The following is a 12,393-nucleotide window of genomic DNA, read 5'->3' as shown; positions in this document are numbered from 1 at the left end:
AAAGACACACTAATGTTCACAGCACCATCATTCAAAATAGCCTAAAAGTAGAAAACAACCCAAATGCCAATCAACTGACGATCAATAAAATGAGGTACATCCATTCTATGGAATCTATAATTCAGCCATAAAAAACAATAAAATCGTGATACATGCTACATGGATGAACCTCAAAAAATATTGTACAAAGTGAAAGAAGCCAGGCTGCTAATGAGTATGGGGTTTCTCTTTGGGGTGATAAAAAGATTCTACAATTTACTGCGGTGATGACTGCACAACTTTGTGAATATCTAAAAACCACCGAATTTTTTACTTTAAATGGATGAATTGTATAGTATGTGGATTATATCTCAATAAACCTTTCTTAAAAGGTTGTAATTTGGGCCGGCCGAGTGGCGCGATGGTTAAGAACTGGCTTGGGACGCCAGAGGGCCCCGGTTCGGATCCCACATATGAGGGCCAGTGACACTGCCCTCCACAGATAAGATGCTGAACAACAGCTCAACCTGGAGCTGGGCTGCATGAGTCGCCGGCGACGGCGTAGGCTGCAGCCCCTGTGGCAGTGGGTTGCCATGGGCTACCGTGTGTAGCCAGCAGCCAGCGTGAGCGGCCAGCAGCCGCAGTGAGCAGCCATCCAGAAGCCAGCGACTGATCGGCCTCGCCTAGGAAGAGCGCAATGATGGTGCCAACTTGGGCCAGTGAAGCAACGTCCTCCACAACTAGACTGAAGAACAAAATGACAGCAACTTGCCTGTTCCCCTCCCCCCAATTCCCCAGCACTGTTCCCATCCCCCCAATTCCCCAATAAAAAAATCTAAAAAAAAAAAAGGTTGTAATTTTTCTTAAAAGAATACAATCTCAAGCAGGCTATAAAATAGTATAATCTGTTTGTTGAGATAGATATATATACGAAGTATGTAATATATAAAATATACTAATGTGTATGTATAGAAGAAATTCCAGAAGGGTAGAAACTAAACTATAACATCGGTTTGCTCTGGGTGGTGGGATTACAGAGGCATGGGTATTTCTTCACAGGAGAAAAAAAGGAATCCATGACTCCTTTGCCTATGGGTTTTCTTCTACTCAAGATTGGTAATATTTGAATTTTTTATAAGGAACATATATTACAGATTTAATCTGTTTCAATTTTAAGATAATAGATTTTATAATACCTTCAAAATTATTAAATCAAACCTTTTTGACTCATGCTATAAATCACTAGCCTGATAATTCAGGTCATTTTTTAATGCATTCTATCCCTTTTTAAAAATTAGGTAGTAATGATTATTCTAGTCACTAAAATCTCCCCAAGTGAATGTCTCTCTCTCTGAAGTGACAATGGAGCACTAGACGGTACAAACTGCTTTAACTGAAAAGTTTCCAGGACAGGACAAGTGCTACTGCACAGGGAAGAAAAGGGGCTGCTCAAGAGTCTGAGGACAGGGCGATCTTGCATACACTCCCAAGCACAACTCCAAATCCAGGAGGCCTTTCTCCTCTTTTAGTCAAACGTGGAAGCAACAATAACTAGCTCTCTGAAAGCCAATCTCACAGGAAAGCTCATCTTTTGGAGGCAGTGGCAACTGGAAGTGAGAGAAATACAGGGAGAGATACTGGAATGTCAGAAAGCACCCAGAAATCATCTGGGCAGGCAGTTTAGCCACAAGAATAAGCTACCAAAACCCAGAGGGAAAACACTGAGAAAGGGGGAAACGTTCTCTCCAAATCTTCTGTAAGAATGCCCCTCCAGAAAAATATTAATTTTGAAATGGGAGGATTTTATTTTACAATGAGTAAAACATTGAAATTGTATATATATTGCTAACTAGTAACAAATCTGTTGCCTTATTAATCATATACAATGCAAAAATTTAAAGACTACATAAAACTATAAAGTGTCTAAGTAAAGCAGTTATGACAGTTCTGGTATAAATTCATGAAGCAATGGAGAGTTCAAAACTGTTTATTTACATTTTGCCCCATCCCCCACTGCAGTCACACTCCAAATCTCCACCAGCCAACACTCACCACCCAGCAGTGACTGTTAAGACAGTTCCTTTATATCCTTCCAGATAATGCAATTATATTTAAAATGTATACAATTATAGGCTTTTTATGTAAAACCATCTACATTTAGTAAAAAAGAGTGCAGACTACAAGATAGTCAGGCCTAGCAAAAGTGAGTACTTAATAAATGTAAATAAAGGAACTGACTTGGGTGTAGACTTCCCTAACCCAAGGTAAATGTGTTTTAACCTCTCTGGACTACATATATGTAAAATATATTTATATGCATAGAATACATATGCACAGAAAAAAATCAGGAAAGGTACAGACTACACCTTAGGACTGGTTTTCCTTTGGGTCACAGAGTACAAAGGGCGGGGGCGCTGCGATGACATGTTAAAAGCATAACATTCAGTACGCTTCCAGGAGGGAAAAAACACAAAGACACACTCCTGCCCATGTGGAGCCCTGACATTCTCACCATAGGAAAGACAGACGCCGTGTTGTCTTTTCTTACGGAATTTTCTCTTGCTGCTTTTTGATCGAATGTTCCTCCTGTCCTGACTGAATCCAAGAATTAGAGGGAATGGATAACAGTGCAGCAGCTGCTTACGCCTATGGACATCAGACACCAGCTTCTCCTCATTAGTCAGATGAAGAGTAAGCATAAGCAGAAAGCTCTGAGAGTTGAAAAGAAAGCAGAACCTTGCTTCTTCCTTCCCTCATGACCTTGAGATTCTCAAAGGTTTAGCTGAAGTAAAATATACATCCATTTTGAAGGGTAAAAGTTTAAAGTAAGTTGGATGGAGAATATTAAAATATGGTATTGTTTAGGTTATAAAGACATAATTAGCACTTAGCAGATCTTCATAACTTAATACCATGCCTGTAAAGGGTGCTAAAAAACAAGTTCCTGTATCACCTTCCTCACTTCTCCTAGCCCATCTCATGCCCCCAAACACTCCTCATTATAAAACTTCTGGCAAATGCTACATCTCTGGCTACTATACAATACATTATCCAAATTACTAACAGAGTGGGAAATGTCATGGAACTTCCAACGTCAGATTTACGCCCTGATTGCACAAATCAGAGCTTGGAATTCTGTTATGAAAGATGACAATTAATACCTAACAACTTAATTGACAAGTTATCTTTATAACTTATAATCTTGTTATCCATAGAAAAGTTTAATCATAAAACTAAAAATATTTCTCTGGCTGATTACATAGTACTGGGTTTTTATGACATTCAAATTAATTCAATAACAAAATTCTTTAACTACAGGTAAATTTTCTCATTTTAATTCATGAAATGGCTGTCATTTAATATTATTTATATCATAATCACCCATAATGGATAAAAGAAAGTTCACCACCTATATGACAATGTGGTTAGTAGCTAAGAACAAGGGCTCTGAACCTGGGTTCCTAGGTTCAAATCCCACTGTGCTATTTACAAACAGTGAAACTTGAGGAAACTTACAGTCTCTCTTGACTGAGTTTCTTCATCTGTAAAATGAGGGTAATGACAGTACTTATCCCTCATGCTGTTCTGAGGATTAGTGACATAGACGTGTAGATAATGCTTTAAACAACATTTGTTATGTAATAAGCACTATACAAGTATTAGATGCTATTAAAAGAATGTTCATTTCATTAGAGAGATTACTTGTGCTCAAAATTTTTCCACTTTTATAAAAACAAGAGTTATGTTACGTACACAATGCAACGAAATTAAAATATACAATATAGCCTCACATACCTGTCTGGAATACAAGTTCTTTCCCTCCTACACCTGCTGCCTCCAGGTTAATAAATGCCCGAATCAAGCTGGCCCAGGGGTGCTGAGTAATGAAACCATGACTGGCCTGAATGAGAAGGAAATAAACAAATATAGGTCAAGCAATCTGAAGTTATCGAAGTCTCCATTTCGCTTATTTTAAAGACAGAACGTCTATGCTTATAAGAGAAAGAATAGGAAAATTATTATTTTTTTCAAAGGCAGTATTTAAAGACCTCTATCTGTTTCTCTCTCTGAGCATAATTGCTGTGTGCAGTTTGCTGAGTGGAAAGTCACCATCCCAGAAGGCAGCCTGATTTCCATCAGAGATGCCACACAACATCCTTGGTAAGTGTGAGGCTGCACAAAAAAAGGGCGACAAGTAGAAGGCACAATCCGCATGGTTGGGTATTCGTGTTGTGTGCCTGCCTCAAAACATCTCTGAAAATCCAGTGTCAAAGAAAACCTGAGGTGAATAATTATGCCATCACAGAGCCCTTTTATGAATCAAATACTGACAAGATGATCTGTTCTGAGTTTTCAAATGTTGCATGTGTGTACACAAGTGGCTATAGGATTTTTAAAGTACTGCCCAGTACAATATTTCTTTGCATACGATTTTATGATACTCCTCAAATTAATAATCAAAATGCATAAGTGTTAGCTACTATTGTTATTATTCAAGCCTAGTTATTTAAAACAATACAATCGCACCTGCAAGACATTTTCCTCAGCACCATTGAAGAGAAATATGACAGCATGATGTAAGGCTTCTGAAGATGCTGACAAGACGCGAAGGACTTCCAGCATCACCGAACAGCTAACTGCATCATCACTGGCACCTTCGAATCAGAAAAACAGATTTGCTTCTAAGGTTTTTAAAACCTTTACAGTGTGAACCATTAGGTCTAGGAATGAGGTTTTCTCCTCAAGGAAGAAGCATCACGGAGTTGCAAGACAAGAAGCATAATTCTGCCTGTCACCATTAAGTGAGAAGTACACCCACCAGCAGTAAACTCCATGAGGGCAGGGCTCTTTGCTTGTGGACTTACAATGTCTAGAACCATGTTTAGCCAACAGTAGTCCCTCAATTAGTATTTGTTGAATCATCAACCCGATGGGACCTAAATTAATACTGAAAACTGGTATTCTCATCAACCCAAAGCAATTTGTTACCTTCATTATCCTTATTCCACATCCTCTGTAATATTCTCACTTCTGGTGTTCACAGCTTCCTGAATCATCTCCCCCTGCCACCCACTCCTTTCCTGCTTGTTTTCCTGCCAAAATCATAAAAACTGCAGATCACTCCACATTTAAAGGGATTAGTATAGATGGTGCAGCATTCTCTGAGGAACCTTAATCCAAGAAAGGAGTTTAAAACACTAATAACCTAAGTGTTTTCCTTGTACAACACTGATAAAGCAGATCTCATCAAATCACTTAACTTCTTGATTCAGAAACTTTATATGTTAATTAAAAGTAATTATAAAGATGACTTTAGTGCCTTGATTTTTTTAAAAGTACTATAAGAGGTAACGGAAATGATTGGATATTTGATGATAGTAAGGAATTTTTTTTTTAAGATTTTTTTGGGGAATTGGGGAAGGGGAACAGCGAAGTTGTTGCCCTTCAATCTTAGTTGTGGAGGGCACAACTAGCTCAGTTCCAAGTCCAGTTGCCATCCGGCTACCCATTAGCAGCTTGCGGCCACTCAGCTAAGGTGTCGTGTTCAATCTTAGTTGTGGGTGGGCATAGCCCACCATCCCATGCAGGAGTTAAACCTGCAACCCTGTTGTTAGGAGCATGTGCTCTCACCAGCTGAGCCATCCTGCCACCTGTAGACAGCTCAGCGGCAACTAAGCTCAGTCGCAGCTCACTAGCCCATGTGGGAATCGAACCAGCAACCATGTTGTTCAGCTCTCGCTCTTAACCAACTGAGCCACTTGGCTGGCCCAGAATTATTATTTTTTAAGTGAGATAATTCATGGTGTTATGAAATGTCAAAAGAGTTCTTATTTTTCAGTGATATAGACTGAAATACAGCAGAACTGATACAGCTGAGATCTGTCTCAACATAATCAAGAGTTGCAGGGTCGGGTAAAGAAACAAGATCAGAATGTCCAAGCTGGGTAACAGGTACACTCAGGTTCATTAAACAATTCTGTTTTTGTACATATTTGAAATTTTCCATAATAAAAAGTTTAAAGAGTAATCTAAGCAAACAGACACAGTAATAACCCAGGAAATAGCATTTCTGGGTTTATACATTGGGAGGTAGGGTGCTCCAGGGTTATTATCACGAGCTTTCAAGTAAGAAAGACTTGGAAGTAAATTCTAACTGTCATTTACCCTACAATTTCCTTGTACAGAGAGCAGGCTAATGATATCTGCCTCACAGGTGTGTTGTGAGAATAACAAGATAACGTGGTCTGCACTCAGTGTTAGTTCTTCCTTCTTCTCTTTGAAAACTTAAGGCTTTACAGCTAGCTAAAATGCTTGTTTTGGCACTGTTAATTCCAGACTCCATTCCTAGTCAAGAAAAACTACTTATTACCTATTGCTTGTGTTGGCAGTGATTACTGGATTGTATTTTAATCAAAGAGAAACAAAGTAATAGCTATCTATCTAATTACTATCAAGCCAGAAGTATATGTAGCTGTCAGTAAAAAGTGCCACCATCCAAGAGCCAAATGAAATTAATGGTTTTTAACTTTGAGACAATGGGTTACTTTAAAATAAAAAAGTAAACCATAAAAAATTTTTCTTTATTCAAAAGAAAATTGAAAGAGACATACTCTATAGGGTAGATTAAAAAGTTAAACTGTCCATTTATCTTCCTTTATTTTAATGGTTCTGTTGTCTGAGAACAGAACTAGAGAGGGTCAAATATCTTTAAGAAAGTGAAGGAAAGTTAGAGGACAGTATCTATAGGGCTGGGTGGTTAACCAACATCTCTTTCCATTTAGAATTAACCCTGAAATTGAAGCCACCCCTAAAATAACTCAATGTCTCTTCTACCAACAATCTGGAACCATGCAGCAAACCCAAGAAGATAGTTAAGGCTTTTCTGTGGGTAACATTACCCCTAATTGGTATCAGTTCCTAAGGGCCAGAGACATTGCTGTTAAGAACTTAAAAAAAATATTCATGTTTCAATTAGTTCATCCACTGAAAGGATTCAGGTGATAGTCTATTTTATGACTGTGTTTTTTAACTATTTTTAACAATTTATTATTGATAGAAATGTCCTTGAGACTGTTGGTATAGGTATTCTTAGAAAAATTTATTTTAAACTGAGTTCCAATGACCCACAAAAATACCATTCTTTCATTACTGAATTCCATATATATACATATATATGTATGTATATACATATATATGTATATATATCTATTTGGCACTACGTTTCTGATACTTTTATACACATCTTTGTTATGTAATGCTCTTAAATAACCGTGGTATTAATTTGTCCCTTCCTAGAATTTAAGCATCGGGCATAGGGTGACACTTATTTTATTACTGCTTTGACTTAGGCATAAAGGCTGCAGATCACTCTGCAGCACTCTGCAGATCATCAATTTCCCTGGCATACACAAAGGTATTTCTGACTTTATTAAAAAAAAAAAAAAGCGTATACTGATTTTTTTAACATTTTCAAAAAATATTTAATAGCATGTCACTGGGATATTGTGCCAATATTGAAGTGAGGAACAATCTCATTTTCTTCTCATGCTACAAACGCATATGAATCTCTCCTACCCTAAACAATTCACATTGGTCCTGCTGACCTCTCTATTGACAAGCAATAACTCACCTTTTTCACCAAGTCATTCTGCACTCCATGTGCTCAATCCACTGTTTCGTTGAAACGTTCTTTTTTTTTTTTTCCCAAATCTAGTTATATTTGCCATATAATCTTCTTGGAAATATGTGTATACTGATTTTTTTAAAAAGCATGCTACATTCTAAATGCACTTGGCAAGCTTTCTGATTTAAAGATATCTTAAGATGAATCATTTTATCAAGCAAATTTTATTTTATATTTTGTGACTGCTATAAGTTCAAGCAATTCAGAAATATTAACACTAAATAACAATGAATAGCAAAAAAAAACAAACCAAAAACAACAAAAAGCATTTTTTATGCCAGGCACTTTCCTAGTGTCTTACTTGTATTTAATCCTCCAAGCAATGCAAATAGTAAAGTACTATTATTATCTCCATTTTACAGATGAGAAACTGAGGAAAGAAGAGGTTAAGTAGTTTGCCAAAGGGAGTACTAACTCTCATTCCTTTCAAATATAGCTGGAAGAACTGACTGGCCAGGAAACACAGCCTCCGGTCCCATCTCTGTCTCTGCTCAGTGGTGATCAGCTAAGCTTATTCCTGTGTGAAACGAGGAGGGTTGAACCAGACACCATCGCAGGTCTTGTCTACCTCTGAAATGCTATGATTCCATCGTAAAATGCTGCTACTTTCTATTCTTCCCTATTCACAATTTCTTTAATTACTGAAAGCGTTTTTCTGATGAATCTTATTTTTTTTAAATGGAAGTTCAGTTTAAAGGATTCTCATTCATTCAAAATATTTGTGTCAAGCACTGTCCTAATCATCAAGTATTCTATTATATTTTGACAAAGTATTTCCAGAGGAAGATTTATGGATTAATGAGGTACTGCAACAGTATGGCATCCCTCAGTGGGCCAAAATTCTCCCTTTACTGGTCAACCAAAACTGCTAGGAGAGAGGTCCTCCAAACCCTGTGTCCTGTGAAGGCAAGGACTGTTCCTTTATCCCGTATCCCCAAAGCCCAGTACAACACCTAGCTGAGTAAACACTTCAAGTGGCAGAACCTAACTCCAGAACTCAGGGCTGCATACTGGTAACACTGATAAAGCTGCTTCAGTCTACCAGCAACAACGTTCCATGTCCTGACACTGGGCTGCTGACACTAATGTTTACAAAATAAATAAATAAAGCACTTGAGTGAATAGCAAGGGGTTAGATTCTAAACTAAATAATAATCTTCTCATTATCCAGCCTATCACAAATGAGGATTGGCCAAGAAAATGGTGTCCCACATTTGCCCAAGCAGCTTGGCGTTGATAAGCTTCCTGGGATGTAACAACTTCAAAATGACTAAAAAACAGGTACATACCTGGTGAGTTTGCCACTGAGTCAAAATGACAGTTAGCCAGGACAGCATGCTGGGCTCCATCTCTGGGTTCCAGCTTTACCACAACGTTGGTGATATTGTCATAGTAACTTGTGAAACCTCCTAAGAAGTCGATGCTAAAGGAACCTGTAGGCCGTTGTACGTCTACTGTAATCTTGTGAAGGCTGTTGCTTTGAACTTCAATCAATTTAATCTGTTCCAAAAGGTAATGCACTGTCAGAATTTCATTTTCTGGACTTCCTGTAGTCCTGGGACCAACAGATGTTATGTGTTCCAAATAATCCCTGGAAACGACCAAAAGAATATGGTGACAGGGTGTGCGAGGCTTAAGACTAACACTTAGCTCAGAACTTTTCCTGTAAACTTCCCTTTGCCCCCCCCAAAAACAAGTTCTTTGACTTTTCACATAAAAAGGCTGCCTTTTATTATTTCAGGTACCCTGTGGGGGAAAAAAATCACTTGTAAAATTCCATCATTTCATCTCCCATGCATTCATCCCTTCAGTTTTCTCTACCCACCCCACTCCTAAATTCTCCCAATCCTCATACGAAATCAACGCAAAGATTAGGGATTCTATTCAAACTACTAAAGACGAGGCAAGACAGAATCCAACTTCATTGTGCCACACTCTGGAGGGTTACAGATTCTGGGTTACTGAAACCAATGAGCAAAGACAATTAAGGCAAGAGGTTAAATAAACAAACAAAAAAAACCCTTGTGATTGTGAAGAATGGACTCAGCCCTCCTAGTGTGCACACAAGGCCTAATAACTTCAATTCAGGCCAAAAGCAACTCTACCCCTAAAACAAACAAAAATTTTTTTTGTCTTTTCACTGCATTCCAAGTGGGGAAAAAAGGGAGTGGGGGAGGTGTGTTCCAGAAACTCCTTAATAAAATAAGCTCCCAGCACTTTGTAGTCAAAAGAAAAAGGTTTTAAAACACAGAGGCTGTTGAAAACTCTGTTAGCTTATGATTATATGAACTCTGACACACTTGGGTTACAATACCTTTGATTTAATCACCTTTCTTAGCACACTTAATAGTGTTTTTTGTTTAATTAAAAAAAGAAAAGTTAAACCTTACACGCCATGGGCCCAAGGGCATGCTCCAGGAATCTGAAAACTTCTGCAATTGTAAAATTTTGAAGTGTGGTCTTCCAGGTTGAGCTTCCATAACTTTCAGGTTTGACCTGACCTCAAAAAGTTAGACCACTTCATTATCCCCTTCCCCCATCTCCCCCAGGAACCGTTTTATGAAACTGGCTAGGTACACAAATTTCACTCTCCTTCATTTCACTTGGAAAGCAGAAGGTCTAGTAAAAAGTGGAAGTTGATCCCGAAGATGAGAGAGTACTTAACAACCAAATCATGTGCAGGTAGGGCAGAAAGGGGTGGAAAACCAGAAACAATCCCCCTGGCCACCCTCATCTGCACCACCAGCCTAACTAAGGGGGCCATTCGAGCCCCGCGTCCTGTAAATTGGACCTCCAGAAGAGAGACGCGGCCACCCCACTCCACGTGGAGCGGAACCAGCGAGCCTGAGCGGTCTCGCAGGGGCGGGTGCACACAGGTGCAATGCCCCGGCTCTGGCAGGTGACCCACAGGGATGCGCGGGCCGAGAGGAAGCAGCCAGTACCTCGCTTGGCGAGCGTCAAACTCCCCGTGGTGCCCAGCGGCTCCACGCAGCACGAGCTGCTGCAGCGAAAGCTGCACGAGCGTCCGCAGCACTAGCAGGTAGAGCGCCAGCCCCAGCGCAGCGCGCGCCTCGGACAGTCCCGTCCCCGCAGCCCGACTCGCGCCGCCACTACCCGCCGCGCTGCGCTTCCGCGTCCTCGCGCCGCCGCTGCACGCGTCCACCAAGGGCTCCTGCGCCGCCGGGGCCTCTCTCTCCCATAGTGAGGTGGCCCCACGGCCATCCCGGCGCTCCGCTCCAACACGGTGCCGCCTCACGGCCGCCGACTCCAAACCCCATTCCATGGCCACGAGCCTTAAGCTGCCAGCCAAGCCGCCACAGCCGGAGACAGCCCCTGAAGCAGCCGCGGCCGCCGCAGCGCCTCCTAGTGAGAGGACGGAAACTGCAGAGGGCCAAACTTCTTCTGATTGGCCCGTCCCTCCGAGCACAGACCCAGCCTCCTCGGGCCGATCACCGCTGGGCACGGCGGCAGGGTCAGCCCAGGCTGGCCATGATGGGTGTGCCTTCTTCTGCAGGGACACAGCTTTCAAAGTGGAAAGAGATCCATAAACCTAGAAACCTAAGAAAAGTGAGAGATCGCTTTTAAAACAATGCACATGATGCACCAGGCAGATGAAGAAAGGAACGGCCCGATTTTGTAAGGAGCATTACAACAGGCTGTGGAAATTGTAGGCTCCTTACTCTTAAAATGAGAAACAGTACTGCGCCAAGGAGGCCCAGCCTCATGCCTCCACATACGTAATCTAATCACAGATCTTCGTAACAATACTATCATTCTCTCCATTTAACAGATAAAGAAAAGTCATAGCTACTATTTATTGAATGCCTGCCATGGGCCAAATACTGTGCTAAGTGCTTTAATACATTGTCTCATTTGATTCTCATGAGACCCCTGAAAGGGAAATATTTTTATTCCCACTTAATAAGCTGAGGAGCTTACAGGTAACAGCTGAAGTGCTTAAATCTAAATCGATGGGCTACCAAAACAGCATTCTGGTCCACTACTGAATATGGCACTCTGAAAAGCTTTAATCTAGTCTTCCTGCCTGAGGATGCAATGAGCTTCCCTGTTTCAAAGCTGTGTGTCTCCAGCATGGACTTGCTACAGTGCCATGACCATTAGCCTACAGACCAACAGAGAAGGTACACTTCCCTACCATTCTGCGCCAGCCTACCGCTCAGATCCATCAGACACCGGGATGCTCCTTATTCGCAGCTCTTCAGCTGGCCCCTTCCAAAGTCCTTCCTGCTCACGATCTTTCCTTCTCCAATAGGATCTTCTCACACGCGGCTTGAGTTGCCTGCAATGTTCTTCCCTTCCCTCATTGCCTAGTTAACTCCTGTTTAACCTTCAAATGTTAGTTCAAGTGGTACGTCCTTAAGCAAAAATCTCCTAATCTAATGAAGCCAGTTTCCCTTTTTGTAGGATCTCATAGCACCATGTATGTATGTAATTATTTAATGCCTTCCTCATTAAACTCCATGAAGGCAGGAATCATGGCTTGTTTTGCTCACCATTTTATTCCCTCCTCTTAACACAAAGCATGGCATGTAGTATAAATATTTGTTGACTGAGTGAATAAACAAAAACATAATTTTATGGCATCAGCATAAGTTTAGCTCAATAAGATCCTTTTTAGTCTGTAAGGTCCATGACACCAAAGACAATGACTTATTTATTCATCACTATGTCCCCAGTGCTTAGCACTGTGCCTACCCCCCAAAGACAAT

General features: G+C 40.5%; 1 protein-coding gene across 2 annotated transcripts in view; it reads right to left on the bottom strand.

Annotated features, from left to right (window-relative positions):
* Positions 1 to 10,995, bottom strand: part of ERMP1 (endoplasmic reticulum metallopeptidase 1) — a 46,918-nt gene extending 35,923 nt beyond the window's left edge. For both annotated transcript variants that reach the window (XR_002126478.1, XM_019664747.1), the window contains exons 1-4: positions 10,606 to 10,995; positions 8,953 to 9,254; positions 4,507 to 4,634; positions 3,775 to 3,880 (exon numbers count right to left, since the gene is read on the bottom strand). Coding sequence is in view for 1 of the 2 variants with exons in the window: in XM_019664747.1 (XP_019520292.1) it covers positions 3,775 to 3,880; positions 4,507 to 4,634; positions 8,953 to 9,254; positions 10,606 to 10,946 (877 nt within the window). In the remaining variant the exon portion in view is untranslated. The remainder of the gene's footprint in view (positions 1 to 3,774; positions 3,881 to 4,506; positions 4,635 to 8,952; positions 9,255 to 10,605) is intronic.
* Positions 10,996 to 12,393: the final 1,398 nt, after the last annotated feature.

This window comes from Hipposideros armiger, unplaced genomic scaffold, assembly GCF_001890085.2.
Source record: "Hipposideros armiger isolate ML-2016 unplaced genomic scaffold, ASM189008v1 scaffold_429, whole genome shotgun sequence".
Classification (NCBI taxonomy): domain Eukaryota; kingdom Metazoa; phylum Chordata; class Mammalia; order Chiroptera; family Hipposideridae; genus Hipposideros; species Hipposideros armiger.
The sequence above is the reverse complement of the archived record's forward strand: the minus strand, read 5'-3'. Positions and strand labels throughout refer to the sequence as shown.